Here is a 17,674-nt window from a genome sequence, read left to right on the forward strand (position 1 = left end):
GTTCATCTGCTATCATCCTCAAGACAAAGTTACACGTGTAACCAGCTGTATATATGTGTCCGAACGATGTATGGTGTAAAGAGAAACGTAATACATATTGTTACGATTTCCCTGCGGGTTCGTAAAGGATAGCCCAATTAAAGATTTTTATCACACACAGTTTTATTTATTACTACAACTTGTCACTTACAAATAATCTTCTAAATTGGCAGATAATTAATTACACGTAAAGAAATGTCAATTCCCCAGTCACTCGTTTCACACACCTCGCTGGGCCGCACTTCCGGCGCAACTCTCGGCGCAGCACCCCTCGTGGGTCTCCGCCGCGGGACTCCGTCGCCGCACTCCGCCGCCGCCGTCACACCCTTCGCCGAGATCCCACACGACGACTCGCCCGCAACTTCACTCGGGACTCCGCCGCGCCCGCGACTCTATCGCCCGGAAACTCCCGACTCCACTGAACTCACTCACTCCCTGCCCTGGAACCTTCGTCCAAGGACTTCGCCACTATATCGCCCGGAAACTCCGCCGCGGGAGGACTCCCACTCAGTCTCTGACTGACTGACTGCCCTGGAACCTTCGTCCAAGGACTTCGCCACTCTGCCGCACCCGCGGCACTATCGCCCGGAAACTCCGCAGCGGGAGAACTCCCCACTCACTGACTGACTCTAAGGTCGGCCCAACCTCCTTAAATAGCCCTTGGGTTCCCATCCAGAACAATCGGGCATGTCTCCGAGATATCTCGCGACCTTCGCCGTCGAAATGCCCAGAAACGCGTCGTGAGTACTCGAAGGACGCGGTGGCTGCTCTAAGAACGCCGATAAAGGCGTCTGAGTCCTTTTATTCCGCAGTGCGGCCTCTTTTAAGTAACCCGATCTGAGGCAGGTGCGCGCTGCGACGGTCAGGATGTCGCGCGATAGTATGACACGAGATACCAGGGAGAGGATGCGGGTGGAAGGGGGCGCAGACAGGCCGAACGAGCGTGGCGACGCCAGCACTGCAGCCAAGCGCGATCGTAACATTGCCCCCTCCTTAAACCTGTTCGTCCCGAACAGGTAATGCATCTCCTCCTGGAGGTCCCCATGCTTCTCGAAGTTTAGGCCTCCTGCCTTTCCTCCAACGCGGGCTGTACAGTCTCACCAGATAACCCTCTCTCTCATTAGATGTAGCTTCTCTTGTCACCCGGCGACACTTCTGCATCACAGATGCCCCATGTCGTTCAGCCAGCAGCCCGAGACGGGCTGACCGATGCCTTGGACGGACCCGATTCTCTTGAGAGCATTGCTCGTTGCCTCCCAATGGTTCGCTTGTTTCTTCCCTTTTTCTCTCTGTTTGTTCTCTCGTAGCTACTTGTTCACAAAGCATTTCTTCCCAGCTCTTCTTCGTCTCTTCTTGGTTCCTCATTCCCTCTTTGTTCTTATGAATATCGTCTGGACTGCTTTCAGTTACTCCTTGCACCATCTTCTTCACTCTTTGTGTTCTCATTTTCTCTTCTCGGTCTTTATTCCCCTGTTCTTGGTCCTTCTTCACCTCTTCTTGGTCTTCCTGTGTTTCTTCTTGGTCTTCCTTCGTTTCTTCTTTGCACTTCTCTATCTCTTCTTGACTCATGTACATCTCTTCTCGGCTTTTCTTCAGCTCTTTTGTGAATTTTTCCCTCTCTCTTTGGTTTATCTTCATTTCTTCTTGTTCAATATTCTTTACTTTGTAACTCATCTTCACTACTTCTATGCTTTTCTTCAGCTCTTCTTTCATCTTCATGTCCTGGCTGTTCTCCTCTCCTTGGCTAATGTCCTCTTCGCAGTGTTCTTCGCTGTTCTCTTCGCTGTTCTCTTCACTGTTCTCTTGGCAGGTCTCCTCTTCGCTGGTCTTCTCTTCGCTAGTCTTCTCTTTGTGGTTCTTCTCTTCACTGTTATTCTCTTCACTGTTCTCTTCTTGGCTGGTCTTCATTTCTCTGTTCTTCTCTTCGCCGTGCTTCTCCTGACCGGTCTTCTGTTCGCCGTTCTTCTCTTCGCTGTTTTTCTCTTGGCTGTTCTTCCCTTCTATGCTTAACTTCACTTCGGTCTTCATTTCATTCCTCATTTCTTCTTGGCCATGCTTCAGTTCTTCCTGACCCTTCTTCATTTCCTCTAGGCTATTATTTGACCCGCTCTTCTTTTCTTCATGGTGGTTCTTACTCTCCTTCCTTCCACTCTTCATTTCTTCCGTAAATTTCTTTATACTGGTTACCATTTCTTCCTTAAAGTTCTTTGTACTAGATACCATTCCTTCCTTAAAGTTCTTCATACTAGCTAACATTTCTTCCTGACCCTTATTTATACTGGCTAACATTTCTTCCTGACCCTTCTTCATACTGGCTAACATTTCTTCCTGACCCTTCTTCACCTCGTCCAGCCTATTCTCCATTTTCTCCTGGCTACTCTTCATCTCGTCCAGCCTATTCTCCATTTTCTCCTGGCCATTCTTCATTTCTTCCCTGTTACTCTTCATTTCATTCTTCATTTCTTCCCTGTTACTCTTCATTTCATTCTTCATTTCTTCCTGGCCACTCTTCAGTTCGGCCAAGAATGCCAGGACATTCTTAAGCTCATCGGCAGCCATCTTTCTTGTCTACAAGCCTAAATATTTTTTTTTTCTAATACTGTTATTAATTTTAAATGACCTAGCCGAACCTTCTAATTTAACTAACAATAACTCTATTACATTCAAAACTAACACTGACTACAGTATACTCAAACTAACTGTAGAAAATTTCAAATTCACTGAAGTTCTAAACACTAACTATATTCTCGTAAACTAAATTCTATCCTTAACTTTTAATCTAATACTGTAACTGAATCCTAAATCTATTAATTAGGGCTATCCCACTTCTGACACCAAAATGTTACGATTTCCCTGCGGGTTCGTAAAGGATAGCCCAATTAAAGATTTTTATCACACACAGTTTTATTTATTACTACAACTTGTCACTTACAAATAATCTTCTAAATTGGCAGATAATTAATTACACGTAAAGAAATGTCAATTCCCCAGTCACTCGTTTCACACACCTCGCTGGGCCGCACTTCCGGCGCAACTCTCGGCGCAGCACCCCTCGTGGGTCTCCGCCGCGGGACTCCGTCGCCGCACTTCGCCGCCGCCGTCACACCCTTCGCCGAGATCCCACTCGACGACTCGCTCGCCACTTCACTCGGGACTCCGCCGCGCCCGCGACTCTATCGCCCGGAAACTCCCGACTCCACTGAACTCACTCACTCCCTGCCCTGGAACCTTCGTCCAAGGACTTCGCCACTATATCGCCCGGAAACTCCGCCGCGGGAGGACTCCCACTCAGTCTCTGACTGACTGACTGCCCTGGAACCTTCGTCCAAGGACTTCGCCACTCTGCCGCACCCGCGGCACTATCGCCCGGAAACTCCGCAGCGGGAGAACTCCCCACTCACTGACTGACTCTAAGGTCGGCCCAACCTCCTTAAATAGCCCTTGGGTTCCCATCCAGAACAATCGGGCATGTCTCCGAGATATCTCGCGACCTTCGCCGTCGAAATGCCCAGAAACGCGTCGTGAGTACTCGAAGGACGCGGTGGCTGCTCTAAGAACGCCGATAAAGGCGTCTGAGTCCTTTTATTCCGCAGTGCGGCCTCTTTTAAGTAACCCGATCTGAGGCAGGTGCGCGCTGCGACGGTCAGGATGTCGCGCGATAGTATGACACGAGATACCAGGGAGAGGATGCGGGTGGAAGGGGGCGCAGACAGGCCGAACGAGCGTGGCGACGCCAGCACTGCAGCCAAGCGCGATCGTAACAATATTTATTCGCTGATCCCGAGTTACGAGATAATATAATCAACATACGAGCATCTTTTATTTTCTGTGAAATTTCTTTGCAGTTGGTAGGTTAGATCGAGGCAATGACACATTTAGAGCATAACGAAAAGTGTAGGTAACGCGAATATATGTATCGTGTATTAGATATCAATTATTTTCCGAAAATACAAATGGCAGCAGCAAAAGCGCTCAAAGGCAAGTTTGTATTACATAATTCTTGCATACTTGCGCATTTGAAACCTTGCGCACTTCCGAACATTCTGATACACTTGCATGCCTGTACACTGCACACTTGCACACATGTACACGTGTTTCAAATAATGTTTGTACAATACATATTTTCAATCCCTCTATCTGTAAAATTTCACTTATAACCTGCGTGTTAACCACGGAGCCATTTATTTATTATCTTATTTCTTTACTTTTGTATCGATTAAAGGTAGGGGTTAAACTAATCTTCCAAATAAAAAAATGATCTATTTTTTGTGAGTGTGATCGTAGCTGAAATTAAAAGTTTGTTTGTTCAGGTCAGAGACATTAACAAAATTATAAAATAGAAACAACAACAACAAAAAAATGGTTGTCCGTAAAGTCGGTTTACGGACGATAGTTTAACGTGACAACGTCATAACAAAATATTGATGAAATGATTGCATACTTTTATAAATAAAATTGAATCATTTTTATTGAATTATCACTATTTTGTATGGATACAAAGAAGTAGTGAAATGAAATCTACAATTTAATTGATAAATTTAATTTTTTCTGCACTCATTAATTCAAATATGTTTATTACTTTAACGAACAGATTATTTAAACTATAACTATTATACATGTTTCCGATTTAACTTCTTCCAATCTGTGATTTTCTGTTAGGGATAGGTCGATGATAGGAAAAGTAGGAAAAGAATGGGAGTGTTTCAAGTTTAATGTGCCTCGGAAAAGTCAAATCGATGGTTGTTCCAATCGAGTGGAAGAGAGATAGAGATGCGGCGCAAGCGTACAATGAGCGTAACGGGACAATGAGTCATCCTTTTTCGTGCGTGCAGCCGGCGTTCATCGATTTATTAGACGTTGTCACGTCAAAAAGGTAATTTGGTTTTATTCCCTCACGACGTGTCACGGGCGAACTGACGAGCTCGGTGATGTCCGGAACTGTTCGGGCGTGTTGACTACCAGGTTCGGTGATGTGTGGTCGTTGTTTTGCAGGTGGTGTGCGCACAGACGCTGGGAGGCACCGGCGCGCTCAGCATGGGCGCCCGGTTCTTGCACCAGGTGCTCAACTGCCGCACCATCTACTTCTCCTCGCCCACGTGGCGTGAGTACAGCGCTGGTTAAAATCAGTGGCGTAGCCAGAATTTGTGTATGAGGAGTGTTAAGAAGCATGCCGCTTCCCCCCCCCCCCCTCCGTATTAAGCGGGGGGTCCGGGGATCCTCCCCCGGGAAAATTTGGATTTGAAGGTGTACAATAGTGCTATTTTAGCAGTTTTCGGTACTTAAATTTAAATATTGTAATGGTAAAATTTTTATTAATTTTAATATGAAATTTGTTTGAGTGATGAATAAGAAATTAATTAAAGATTTGGAGCTAAAGGGGGGGGGGGTAGTAGAACCCCTAACACCCCCCCCCCCCCCGGCTACGCCCCTGGTTAAAATGGTGCCTCCCATTTCAGGTCAAGATTTTATATTTACAGTAATTACAGATAAACTTGTAGACTTGTATTCAATTGTTTAACTTGCACGAAATGAAAAAAATATATACAGCGCATACTTTTTGCATAATTATCTGCCAAAGTTACGTTTTTTTTTAACGTTTTTGGGTTGCACAAATTAGGTGATTTTAATTGATTGCAGGACTGAAACTTTTTAGGTTCAACTGCAATGTCATTGGCTACTTCGAGAAATGGTTTGAAAATCTTTCAGAAAATATTTATTAATTTTACCTGGAATTTCAAAATTCTCAAATTTGTTACGATTTTGACAGCCAAGAAACATAAAATGAGTTTTTGTGATAGAAATGCAAACCATATCATGAATTAGCCAGTGACAATGCAGTTAAACCTAAAAGGTTTAAGTTCTGGAATAAATTAAATTCACCTTATTTGTAGGTACAACCCAAATATGTTAAAAATGTAACTTTGGCAGGTAATTATGCAAAACTTATGCACTGTATATATTTTCATTTCGTGAGAGTTAAAAACAATTGAAAACGTCTAAAAGTTGATCAGTGATAAATATACAGGCGCGTAGCCAGGGGGAGGTGGGGGGTTAGTGGTTCAACCCCCCCCCCCCCCCCCCCCCCCCCATTAGCACCAAATCTTTAATTAATGTCTTATTCATCACTCAAACAAATTTCATATTAAAATTAATAAAAATTTTACTATTACAACATTTAAATTCAAGTACCGAAAACTGCTAAAATAGCACTATTGTACACCTTAAAATCCAAATTTTCCCGGGAGAGGAACCCCGGACCACGCTTTAATACGGGGGGGGGGGGGGGCGGCGTTCTTCTTAACACCCGCCATACACAAATTCTGGCTACGCCACTGTAAATATAAATATAAACTCAAGACCTGAAATGGTCCTGAGCACCGTCAACTTCTCTTCTAGATATTTATCCGACAGCAACCTTTGATAGACAAATCTTTGGACCTCGGACAAACTGCGACATCCCTTTACCTCATTAAACAACGCTGAAAAAAATGTCTCACGTGATTCAAATACTGTCGTAACATTCGATTTTATTACTGAACTTCGCTTCCTCTCGAACTTAATATTACTACCATTCTTTTATAGTTATATTTGTAAATCCATACTGTGCTAAATGTAATATTTTTAATTTTTTATGAGTATTTTGCCTACTTTAAATTTACTTATATATTTTTTTTTAATTTTAAATTGTATTATTTTTTACACTTACACGATGTATTAATCCTTGAAATTAGTTTTTTTTTCGTCAAGACATTCCGTTAAAGTTATGTGCCATGCTAATATTAAATGACCCAAGAAAATTTGTTATCAAAAATTGTTGAAACCAATATGGCATATATGCCATGCCTCCATGGAGGAAAATATTTAATACTATCAGATAAATCTCTTGATAAAAAAAATACTTAAGATTTCTCAATCCAATTTTTCCTTTACAAAATACAATCAAATAATTTTCATTACTTTTATAAAGTTGGTGCCTAAAACCTTTGCACTGAATGGCATACCTACATCTGGCAACAAAGCACGCCGAAATAAGTGTAGCGCTAATGGCAGAATTCGTGCGTTCGAGGTACTCTTTGGGATTTGGATTCGAGAAAATTGGGATATGATACATGAGTAATTCATGCACAATAACAAATTGAGTAAAATTATTTGTTCATGGTTTTTTTTTATTTTACTTTGGAACGGGAGGGGGGATATGACCCCTAACTCAATCTTCTTCTTTTTTTTCTTTTTTCGTTTTCTCTGGATACACTATTGACTCCAATCAGGGGCGCAACAACAACTAAATTTCCAAAAGGAAGGGGGGGGGGGGGGCAATATACCATTTTATAAAGAATCATCGATCCGGTTGGTCATCTTCCGGGAAAAATTTGTATTTCAAGGTGGAAAATGGTGCTATTTAAGCAGTTTTATTATCTAAAAATTGATTACACAGCACTCTCTTTGCCCCCGTTTGCCCCCACTTCAAGGTTTCAGAAGGGGGGCAAAATACCCTTGACCGCCCCCTTCTTGTTGTTGCTCCACTGACTCCAATGAAGTATGTGAATGCCGGCAGAAATCCACGAGTCGGTGTTCACGGCGGCCGGGTTCCGGGACGTGAGGCACTACCGCTACTGGAGCGCCTCCGGGCTCAGCCTGGACTTCAGAGGCATGATGGAGGACCTGGAGGCGGCTCCCCGGGACTCGGCGGTGCTGCTGCAGGCGTGTGCGCACAACCCCACCGGCATGGACCTGTCGCGCGACCAGTGGCGCCGGGTGGCCGATCTCGTGCAGGTGCGACGAGAACCCGCTCCCGGGGGGCAGGCGGCATCTTGGGTGCCGGGCCGACCAGGCATTAGAGCTTTAATGCCAACTATCTCTATGTTCATAATCACAAAACCTGCCATTAAATGAATACTAAGTGCCCGGAACCCCTCGCAATGTGTACAGCATGGGTGGGAAATGTAAGAGTCCCGAAAGTACTCGGGTGTATTAATTAAAGCAGTCTGTGGTGGATGTCGTACCCAGGGGTGGCCCTGTGCGGACTAAACAATAAATTCTTTGCAGCGATACATGGTTAATTGAAGTATGGCCAAGTGACGATTAAATCACATAGTAAAGACAACATATTTTAAGAGGGCTCAGTGAATAAAGTTGCGTGGTTGGGGAGATAGTCGCGGGGTCACACGTAAAGGTTTTGGAAACAACACTATTGCACTATTACAATATTAAACTATTGCAACTATGATGTCGGATGAAAGATGATAATGACCCTGTGTTGCATGCATGTGCCCAGAACCGATGCTGGGGGATGATGAACTGAAGCAGGCCTTGATAGTTGCATGCCACCAGGAATTTCCTATCGCGCACGAAATTTGCAGTGAGTGGCAGTGGTTGAAGGCCTCATTTGTAAACGGGTTCACATGATAGAACGATTCTTAATAAATAAAGTGGGATTAATGGCTGCTAGCAACATCTTGCATTAATTGTTTGGGTGAAAGAAATTTGCATATAGTACATGAAACCTGGTCGATTGTCATGCAGGCAACAATGCAGGATGTCGATTAAAAATATTAGTTTTAATTATATATTATACCAGTTTAATTAAGAGAGTTTACAACAAACAATACATTTAATTGAAGGTAAACTAAACTAGTTTTTCTTACCAATATTCAATACTGTTATACGGCACACATTCAAACTAGTCAAATTCTTCCTACACTTTGGTTAACAAGTCCGGAGTAATGGAAGCAATAGCCTCTTCAATTCTGTGTCTCAACTCTGGAAAATCATTAAGTAGCGGCGGAATGTAGACACGATCTTTTATAAAACACCAAAGGAAAAAAAAACACATGGTGTTGTGGCTGGTGAATGTGGAGGCCATCGAAAAAGAGCTCTGTCATCACGGTGGATGTTTTTGCCACATGGGAGATCACAATTAAACTTTAAACGAAATACACATTAAAATGAAATTACTGATTCACTTTTCAGCAAATTGTAAAACAACAAAATGCTTTTTGTTCAGGAGATGCAATTTTGCATTGTTCTGCTGCTAGCGAGAAAACAATAAGCAGTACTCGCGCATGCACTTATTTAATTGTGACCTTGAACCAAAATTCTACAAAACAGTTCTTACTATTAAAATTTATATCTGGTTAATTCTTTTTGAACATACTGCACACTCGCTGGCAGTGGTATTCATTCAAAGCGTCGCATAATTCTGCACTCAACCGCACAAGACGCAAATGGGTAACACGCACTGCCCCACACACTCTTCGAGGATACGATGATGAGGCATAACGATCTCTGTGAACAAACGAAGTACCGTCGGGTATCGTCTTAATTCAAAAATATTTTGAAAATTTTATTGTTTATTATAGAGGTGCCACTCAAACAATAAAATGAAACACACAAAAATTGTGTTAATTATAATAGTGATTCTGTCAAAGCGCATTAATGTATTTTCAAGAACTTCACATTTAATTAACCTTTCATGTTCGTCTGTGAAGTAACTCGGTTATTGCCATTTATGATTCAGTAAAATGTTTAATGTGGTATTTTTGGGTGATTGAATTGTGTGAAATTATTGAAATATTTCCTGTACTGTAAATATAGTAATGTTAAATTGTTCAGTGCTTAAATAGATTAGACAAGACAATTTTTAACAAAAGCTTGCCCGATCACATCGTAATCACCCTACTGTCTCATGAAGCCTGAAGTACCTACAGTCCCCCATCCCTGCCACCAGTAATTGCCCTTGCTGAAGGAACGCACCCACCAACCGCTTACCATTGTCAAAAAGGAAACTATCTAAACCTTGAACAGTTGCTATACTGACTTAATTTTTTTTTTCTTCCAAACTTTGAATTTATAAATAATCAAAGCATTTGAAAACGGAGCCAAAAGCCCAATGCAAATAGATTGTTTTTATTACAGCGAGTGTACAATTAATTATATCATAATATAAGGTTTATATTTACCATTTTTTTTGTGCGTTTTTGTTCGAGATGTTCGTGTCTTGACCTTTGCACAATTACCTTCAAACAGTTTTTCGTCAGACCTTTTCCCTTTACATAGTGTTCTGTAGGGAGCGTTAAACGTTGTATACTAACGACTTATTTATGGTAATTATAATCCATTGCACCCAAATGTTTATTAACTGCTGCCCACGTGCCCTCTGTTCATTTTGCGGTACAGGGCATAAACTGATCATTATCAGTTTCACCCCGCCGTGAGGTTAAGAACTTAACGACACGACGGATTACAGAGGAGTGTTTTTCACATTAATTGGTCGCCCGTGTCTACCGGCATCAGCAAGACCAAATAACTTATAACATATTTTCATGGCTTACCAGCTGAGCCCAGTTAACGGTTAACTTTGAACATACGGGTTTGGCTGCCTCCAATCGAAACCTTTCTTTCAGACTTGCCGCTAGGACCAGCGATTACTGTGTGTGTAATATTTCTTAAGGTAAAAATTAAGCCAATCATTGGAATGCGCTACATGAGTTGGTTACATGCCGATAAAACTACACGTTCCAAAAACCTTCAGTCATTTATCAGTTTTAATTAGCAAGTCAGGAATCGGCACCATATGCTGGCTAGGGACTGTGCAGTCACGCTTAGATTCTTAGCCTTCGTGCCTAGTAACATGTTAGGGCTTCGTGCCAGCCTGGTGCCCTCATGGATAATTCCAGCAATCCAGCACCAGTTACATCAACCTAAATGGTTTTACACCCTAATTGTTGAAATGGAACTGGTGTCAACTGGAAATGATCCAGAGAAGTACAGACTCAAGTATTCAAATGATTCCTCACCGTTTTAAAACCACATAACATAGGCTATTTTGAAACAAATCTGAGAGGTAAAAACCATTTAAAAGAATTTAATACTTGCCCATTAAATCACCATTTCTTGGTTTCACTTGTAATTCTAATTATTTTTTAAAATGAACTGAGCAAAATTATTTACTGGGTAGCTTATTTTATGGTGTTTCCTTAAGCTTGTACTGTAGAAGTTAAACCAGTTACGATGGTTCTGTTATTGTTGCAGGAAAAGAAGCTGTTGCCTTTCATGGACTGCGCCTACCAGGGCTTCGCCTCGGGCGACTTGGACAACGACGTGTGGCCGGTCAGGTACTTCGTGGAGCGGGGCATCGAGTTCCTGTGCGCCCAGTCGTTCTCCAAGAACATGGGACTGTATGGTGAGAATCATCACCATCTTTAGAAGCGTACACAGAATTTCATTTTGATTCGGATTGAACCACTTTGTCCAATGTTTGCTTTCAAAATCTTTCCATTTGTTGGTGAGAATCATTAGAGTATTGTAAGAATATGGAGCAGGGATATATTCCAAGTCCACTCTCCCTTGTGTACACTCGCCACCACCATCACAGTCATGATCACCACCCGCACAGTTCAATTCATCACCATATCCTGTCAACATCACCATCGCTATAGCCAACACCACCATCTGTCACCACCACCCCCATAGTTAAACAGTCAGCTTCAACCATCACCGCCAGTCAACATCACTTTTCAACATTCTCATCATAGTAACATCACCACCCCTTAAACATCACCGACCAATATATTTTGGTGTGTATCGGTACTATCAATACGGGGCACACGGTGGTTGAGTGTGCCTTGCACCAAGGCATGCTTGGTTGGATACCGGTATGGACCATGGCAAGGTTAAATCCAGAATTTTTTGCGCAAGTGGGAAAATGTGGTGGTTGGTCGTCACAGCGAACCGATGTTTTCGCAAAGTACTCTTGTTTCCCACGCCCATTCGTTCTATTACTGCCCCCTTTTGTTTTTTTCTTTGGACGAGGTAATAAGTGCCGATGTTAAGCTCCAGCTCGGTAATAAAAACTTCAGTGGTTCCAGACGGGTGTGGACGGACGTCCGTGCGGTCGTTGGTTTCGCAGACGAGAGGCTGGGTTGCCTGCTGGTGGTCGCGAGCCACGCTGCCAGCTGCCCGCACGTCGTGTTCCACCTGGAGCAGATCGAGCTGGCAGCGTACCTGACCGTACCGAGGCACGGCAGCCGGACCGCCGCCAGGATCCTGCGCGACGCGGAGCTGTGCCAGCAGTGGTGAGCCGTCGGCGGGCCGACTCTCTCCGGGATTTTCCCTCTCTCTCGACTTTCTCAAGCGGGAAACTCAGGGCCGGCGCGTCCACACAGGCGAACCGGGCGACTGCCCAGGACGCCAAGTAGCTGGGGGCGGCGCAGCACGACACATATAACAGCTGATACATGTTTAATGATCATTGAAACTAGATTAAAATGGATTTTCGTAACAGTTTGGAATGTTTATATTGATATAAGTAATTATTTAAAGCCCACGGTGACCTGTTTATGATTTGTAATAAGTAAAACAGTAAAAAAAAAAGCACAATCCTGCTTACATTTGATTGTTGACAAAATATTAGGCTTACGTGATGTATTTTGAGGCAAGGACAATTTTTTTTGGGGTGTCCGGCCGGGGGGTGGGGGGAAGGGCATTAAGGTTTTTCACCTAGGGCGCCAATTTACCTTGGACCGGCCCTGCAGAAACTGGTTGAAAAGTCGAGCCTACTTGCACAATGTACGCCGCAGATTTGGCGAGAAACAACCCCGTTTACCCTTAACTTTAGAGACACGCTGCCGAGTGCATTATAAACTTTAAAAACTTTCTAAGGCAGCCTTTGGATTATTCTGTTCCATCATTCCATGGTTTGAGATTCAGCATATTTGTTTCATTGACGAAAACAAGCAAATGCTGTTTTAAAGATGGAGAACTATCATTTTTTCAACATCTAAAATAACTAGTTTTTTTTCTTCTGTTGATTGAAACTTAAAACATTCTATTTTAAAATAAAATTACCACACACATTTCATGTTTACTTTGTAAGAAAACAAAAAAATAAAACAATAAGGGACTGGAGAAGTCAATCTCTGAAAAACAATTAAGTCAACTCTCCAATGGCAGCTACAGGAATTTTTTTTTGGGAGATTTGAAAAAAAAATAGAAAAATTTTAATTGAAAATGTGTACTAAAAGAAAACTTTTAATTACCATTGGCATTAACTCACCGACACATCATTCTACAACCATTGTAAATATATTTTTCAGGTAGAAAATAAATGTGAGCGAGTCTTCGGTTCTCGTCAATGATGTGCAAACATCTAACCTCGGTAACAAACAAATTCATGTTTTCTCATGTTGCTGAATGTTGCTAATAGACTTATAATACAAAAATCATACATGAAATTTAAAGTAAAACTTTTAAAAGTAATGCCCAGCATGATAAATATATTGATCAATAAAATACATTCGCTTTTCAAGTACACACCAAAATTTCTAGACGTGAATCTCGCACACGTACTTTCTGTACCCGCCAATAGAATTTGCTGCCTGAATCGTAGACGTTGCTTGCTACTAGCGTGCACAGATAGCAGCTCAGCTCGGATAAAAGACTTGAAAAATACTAAACCCAGGCTTTGGAGCATATTTTTGACGAGGAATTTTATTAAAATACTGCCAGTCTTGAAAAAATCACTGAACAGTTAATACAATAATGTTTCACACAAACATTAGAAGTTATACTTCTATGACATTATATTAACCTAAAACATTTTTAATATTATTATTACACTACATATATTTTTGTATATTTGGATATACTTAGTCTGAAATCAGTCGGTAAATACTTCCTATAAACAAACTTATTGAGCTGATTCAACATTACATATTATATTATATTATAAATTTTATTAAAAACATAAAAAGTAAACAGTTTTTCCACTGACGAGGTTTTACTTAAGTCCCTTGATTTTTGCAACCACATGATCTATAACTGCGCTAATTTGACTATGTATTGGGGTTATGAAAGGAGACAATGTATTATCAACACAGTAATGCCAAGTTCTTAGGTATTTTTAACTTAGGATTATGTACTTTTTACCATGACTATTTTAGTTTAACAAATATATTGCCGGGTAGTTTCACTGTCATAAAGTTTCATTTGGCACACCGATACGTTTGGAAAGTGACTACGCTGGTTTATGTTTTTACAAGTGGATCCGCCATCTTTTTTGACACATTTCCAAGCTCTCGAAGTGTAATTCATTGGGGAAATGGACAAGAAAGGATTAAAACTAAAACTATGTAAAAAAAAAAAGTCGAAACGAAAGGACAAAGAAACGGGCTACTAGAATTGCCCGCGAGAAGAAATACTAGTCCGGGTAAAGCTGGATTAAAAGTACTAAACAACTGCCCTTCCTTTCTTGAATGGCTTCCTGCCCTCTTCGTGGTTTAAAAAATTGAAAATTAGTTGCAGTACATACTCGGTACATTTAAACTCGGATCATCCGTGATTTATTGCTTAACCTATGCTGACCTTCCCCGACCCCCAACCACCATTACCCCAGTAAAGCCCACCGCACACGGTACAATATTTTCTACTAGTTTACTTACTAGAATGCTTACTGGTTTCTGTAATGTGTAGGCTACAAGCTGAAACACTAGATGCGCTACAAGTTTCTGCTGCACACTATTCTAGCTGCCTTACTAGTTTTGTTAAGATAATATTCTCCACAACAAATTTTTATTATGATAATTCACATTTTTTACTACATACAAACAAGGCTCTTATTTGTATGCATTTATTAAAACTAGGACTTGGTCACTATTCCACTTCTTTCCGTCCGTGTTTTATCACGACCTGCGCACTTCAAAGTGTAAACAACCCCTCGTGCTGTTTTCGTGAGTTCTGATTGGCCACTCCTTAAATATCGGAACACACCAAGCAACGGAAATAGGACGCAGGGTCTATTACGCAAAACCAGTAGCCCAGCTCGTACAGCTACTAGTATCCAGTTTGAATTCGAGTGAAGAAACTAGTAGTATAGAGCCAGCACGACTCCTAGCTTACGATATTGTAAGGAATATTGTACCGTGTGCGGCGGGCTTTAATCGCGGTTCTGCTGTGCTGGTAAAGAGCGTTGATTGATTCGCTCGGCGGAAGTTTCCCCGCAGGCCCACAGGGTGGTCGTGGACCGGGGGGGTTGGAACGCGCCAGTGACGGGGGGGGGGTTTGTGGTTTTGGATAGGAATATTAGGGAATAAAGGACTGCTGCCTATATCATTGGAAACCACGCGAAGCTGAGTTAAGGAGAGCCTAAACCGGGCAAAAAAATCTTACCACTGATCTCCTCACTGCATGACATAATAATACCACATTTTGACATTCTTAAAAATATTTTCTAAACAAAAAAATTGTTTGCACGATTACAGTATGTATTTACTGTTTTTTTTTTTAAATCTGTAGAGTAGTGGAATGAACTTCCGACAAATATAAAAAAATTGAATGATTCTTTTTTTTTTTCAGGAAGCGGAAGTTTATGTACAGAATGCCATTCTGGATCGAGTCGTTTGTGGCAGAAATCTCGCCCGCAAGACACTAAAGAGGGGGGTTCCTTTTGCAGGAAGCGGGACATCGCGGCCATGTCTGGCCGGGTGCGGCGCATGCGCGAGGAACTGCGACGTGGCCTGGAGGAGGTTGGCGCGCCTGGGTCGTGGAGCCACATCACGGACCAGATCGGCATGTTCTCCTACACCGGCCTGTCGCGTGAGTTGCTGTAAATGCGTTTGTACCATGAAGCACCCAGGGCTGCAACTAGAGTCTCTGGCACCCGGGGCATGAATGGATTCATGCGCCCCCCCCCTCCTCTTCTTTTGCACATACCACGCCAATAAAGCGGGGGGGGGGGGGGGGCCATGAATGGATTCATGGGCCCCCCCCCCTCTTTTTTTTGCACGTACCACGCCAATAAAGCGGGGGGGGGGGGGGGCATGAATGGATTCATGGCCCCCCCGTTTTTTTTGCACGTACCACGCCAATAAAGCGGGGGGGGGGGGGCCCATGAATGGATTCATGCCCCCCCTTCCTCTTCTTTTGCACATACCACGCCAATAAAGCGGGAGGGGGGGGGGGCATGTATCCGCTTCCGCTTTTTTTGCACGTACCACGCCAATAAAGCGGGGGGGGGGGGGGCCATGAATGGATTCATGCCCCCCCTCCTCTTCTTTTGCACATACCACGCCAATAAAGCGGGGGGGGGGGGGGGGCATGAATGGATTCATGCCCCCCCCCTCTTTTTTTTGCACGTACCACGCCAATAAAGCGGGGGGGGGGGGGGGGCCATGAATGGATTCATGCCCCCCCCTCTTTTTTTTGCACGTACCACGCCAATAAAGCGGGGGGGTCCGGGGGCCCTCCCACGGAAAAAAAAATGGTGCTATTTAAGCATTTTCCACACCTACATGTAACAAGTTTCTGTGCTACTGTAACTACTTCCACGCATGAACCCACTATGTCCATAAAGTAGTCCCTAAAATCACCAGACTTGTTCGTTAAATATGTTGAGACGTCATATTGTAAATCAGATTAGACTATTCCTGGCATGCAAGTTAAAAAAACCTTTTTTACCAGTTACCAGTTGTAGTAGGAATTACGATGCAAGCGATTTCGGCGCCCCCCACAGCTTCGCGCCCGGGGCGTATGCCCCGCTGGCCCTCCCCCCCTGCCCCCCTAGTTGCGGCCCTGTGAAGCACTGTAGTAATGTATAGAGAGAGTGTGTGCGCTGCCCGAGGTAAGACTTCGGGGAGATTCGCGCGCCATCGGCGGGGTGTTCAGAGGAGCACGTAGTGGCGAGTCGTTCGGTAGATGTGACCTTGATGCATCGTGGATGGACCCCGGCACTGAACTGAAGTAGCGTTGTTGGCGAACGGGCAGTCGCAAAGTGCGTTTACAAGGTTCTGTTTGTGTGTAGTTTTGACAAGGGCCCCGCGGCGAGCTAGAGCACAGTCTCTCGCCTGATGTCCACACGCGCATCTGCAATACACGAGGGACAAGATTTCATGATTTTACTCGCGGGCCACTTTTCCTTTCTCAAATGTTTGAGGATTCAGCGCTTTTTTTTTTTACGAACTTCGTTTATTCATAAAAAATAGCGCACCATTTTTCAACAAATTCGATACCTCCTTCACCAAAAAAAAGTGTGATTTTGACGGATATATGACGCAGTTTCAGTATAAAAATTTGTAATGGGCACGTCAAACTATCGGGAACAATATAAATAAATCAGCAAGTATATTTGCATTTGAAAAATGTACCAACGTCGTAATATAAAGAATTAGTTACTAATAACATTTGCAATATAAAAAAAAATTTCCAATCTATTTAGTAGATACATTTCGGTACTAACCCCACGCTAAATAATTTACAGTCTATAATTTTTGTTTTGTAATCTGAGTTGAGTTTTTGATTGAATGTGCTGATTAATTCCAAAATTTTTTTGTTGCATTTTGGTGCTTTATGGTGTTATTTTCGGCTTTATCACATTTTACCATAAAATCTTGTCCCTAGGAATGCAGACTGTAAAATTCTAGAAATTCAGGGAAAGTTAAGGAATTTACTCTAAACCTGGAAAAAGTCATGGAAATTCCTCAGTGATAGTAATTTGAGGGACATGTAATGCTCTGGTATGCCATTACTCAGATTTTGAATACATTTTTTTCCCCCCAGATGGTGTTCTAATGCATAGTCATACAAGTTGTAAAATGGCATATGCAAGGTTTAGTTTGAACTAGTACAACTATAGGGATAGTGT

At 42.7% G+C, this 17,674-nt stretch overlaps 1 protein-coding gene across 1 annotated transcript in view; it reads left to right on the top strand.

Annotated features, from left to right (window-relative positions):
* The window catches only part of LOC134540834 (aspartate aminotransferase, cytoplasmic-like), a 50,695-nt gene that overhangs the window by 20,156 nt on the left and 12,865 nt on the right, over positions 1-17,674 (top strand). Inside the window, exons 3-7 of the mRNA XM_063383803.1 lie at positions 5,032-5,140; positions 7,595-7,812; positions 11,071-11,221; positions 11,948-12,113; positions 15,488-15,630. Coding sequence (XP_063239873.1) covers positions 5,032-5,140; positions 7,595-7,812; positions 11,071-11,221; positions 11,948-12,113; positions 15,488-15,630 — 787 coding nt within the window. The remainder of the gene's footprint in view (positions 1-5,031; positions 5,141-7,594; positions 7,813-11,070; positions 11,222-11,947; positions 12,114-15,487; positions 15,631-17,674) is intronic.

Source organism: Bacillus rossius, chromosome 17 (genome assembly GCF_032445375.1).
Source record: "Bacillus rossius redtenbacheri isolate Brsri chromosome 17, Brsri_v3, whole genome shotgun sequence".
NCBI classification, from domain to species: domain Eukaryota; kingdom Metazoa; phylum Arthropoda; class Insecta; order Phasmatodea; family Bacillidae; genus Bacillus; species Bacillus rossius.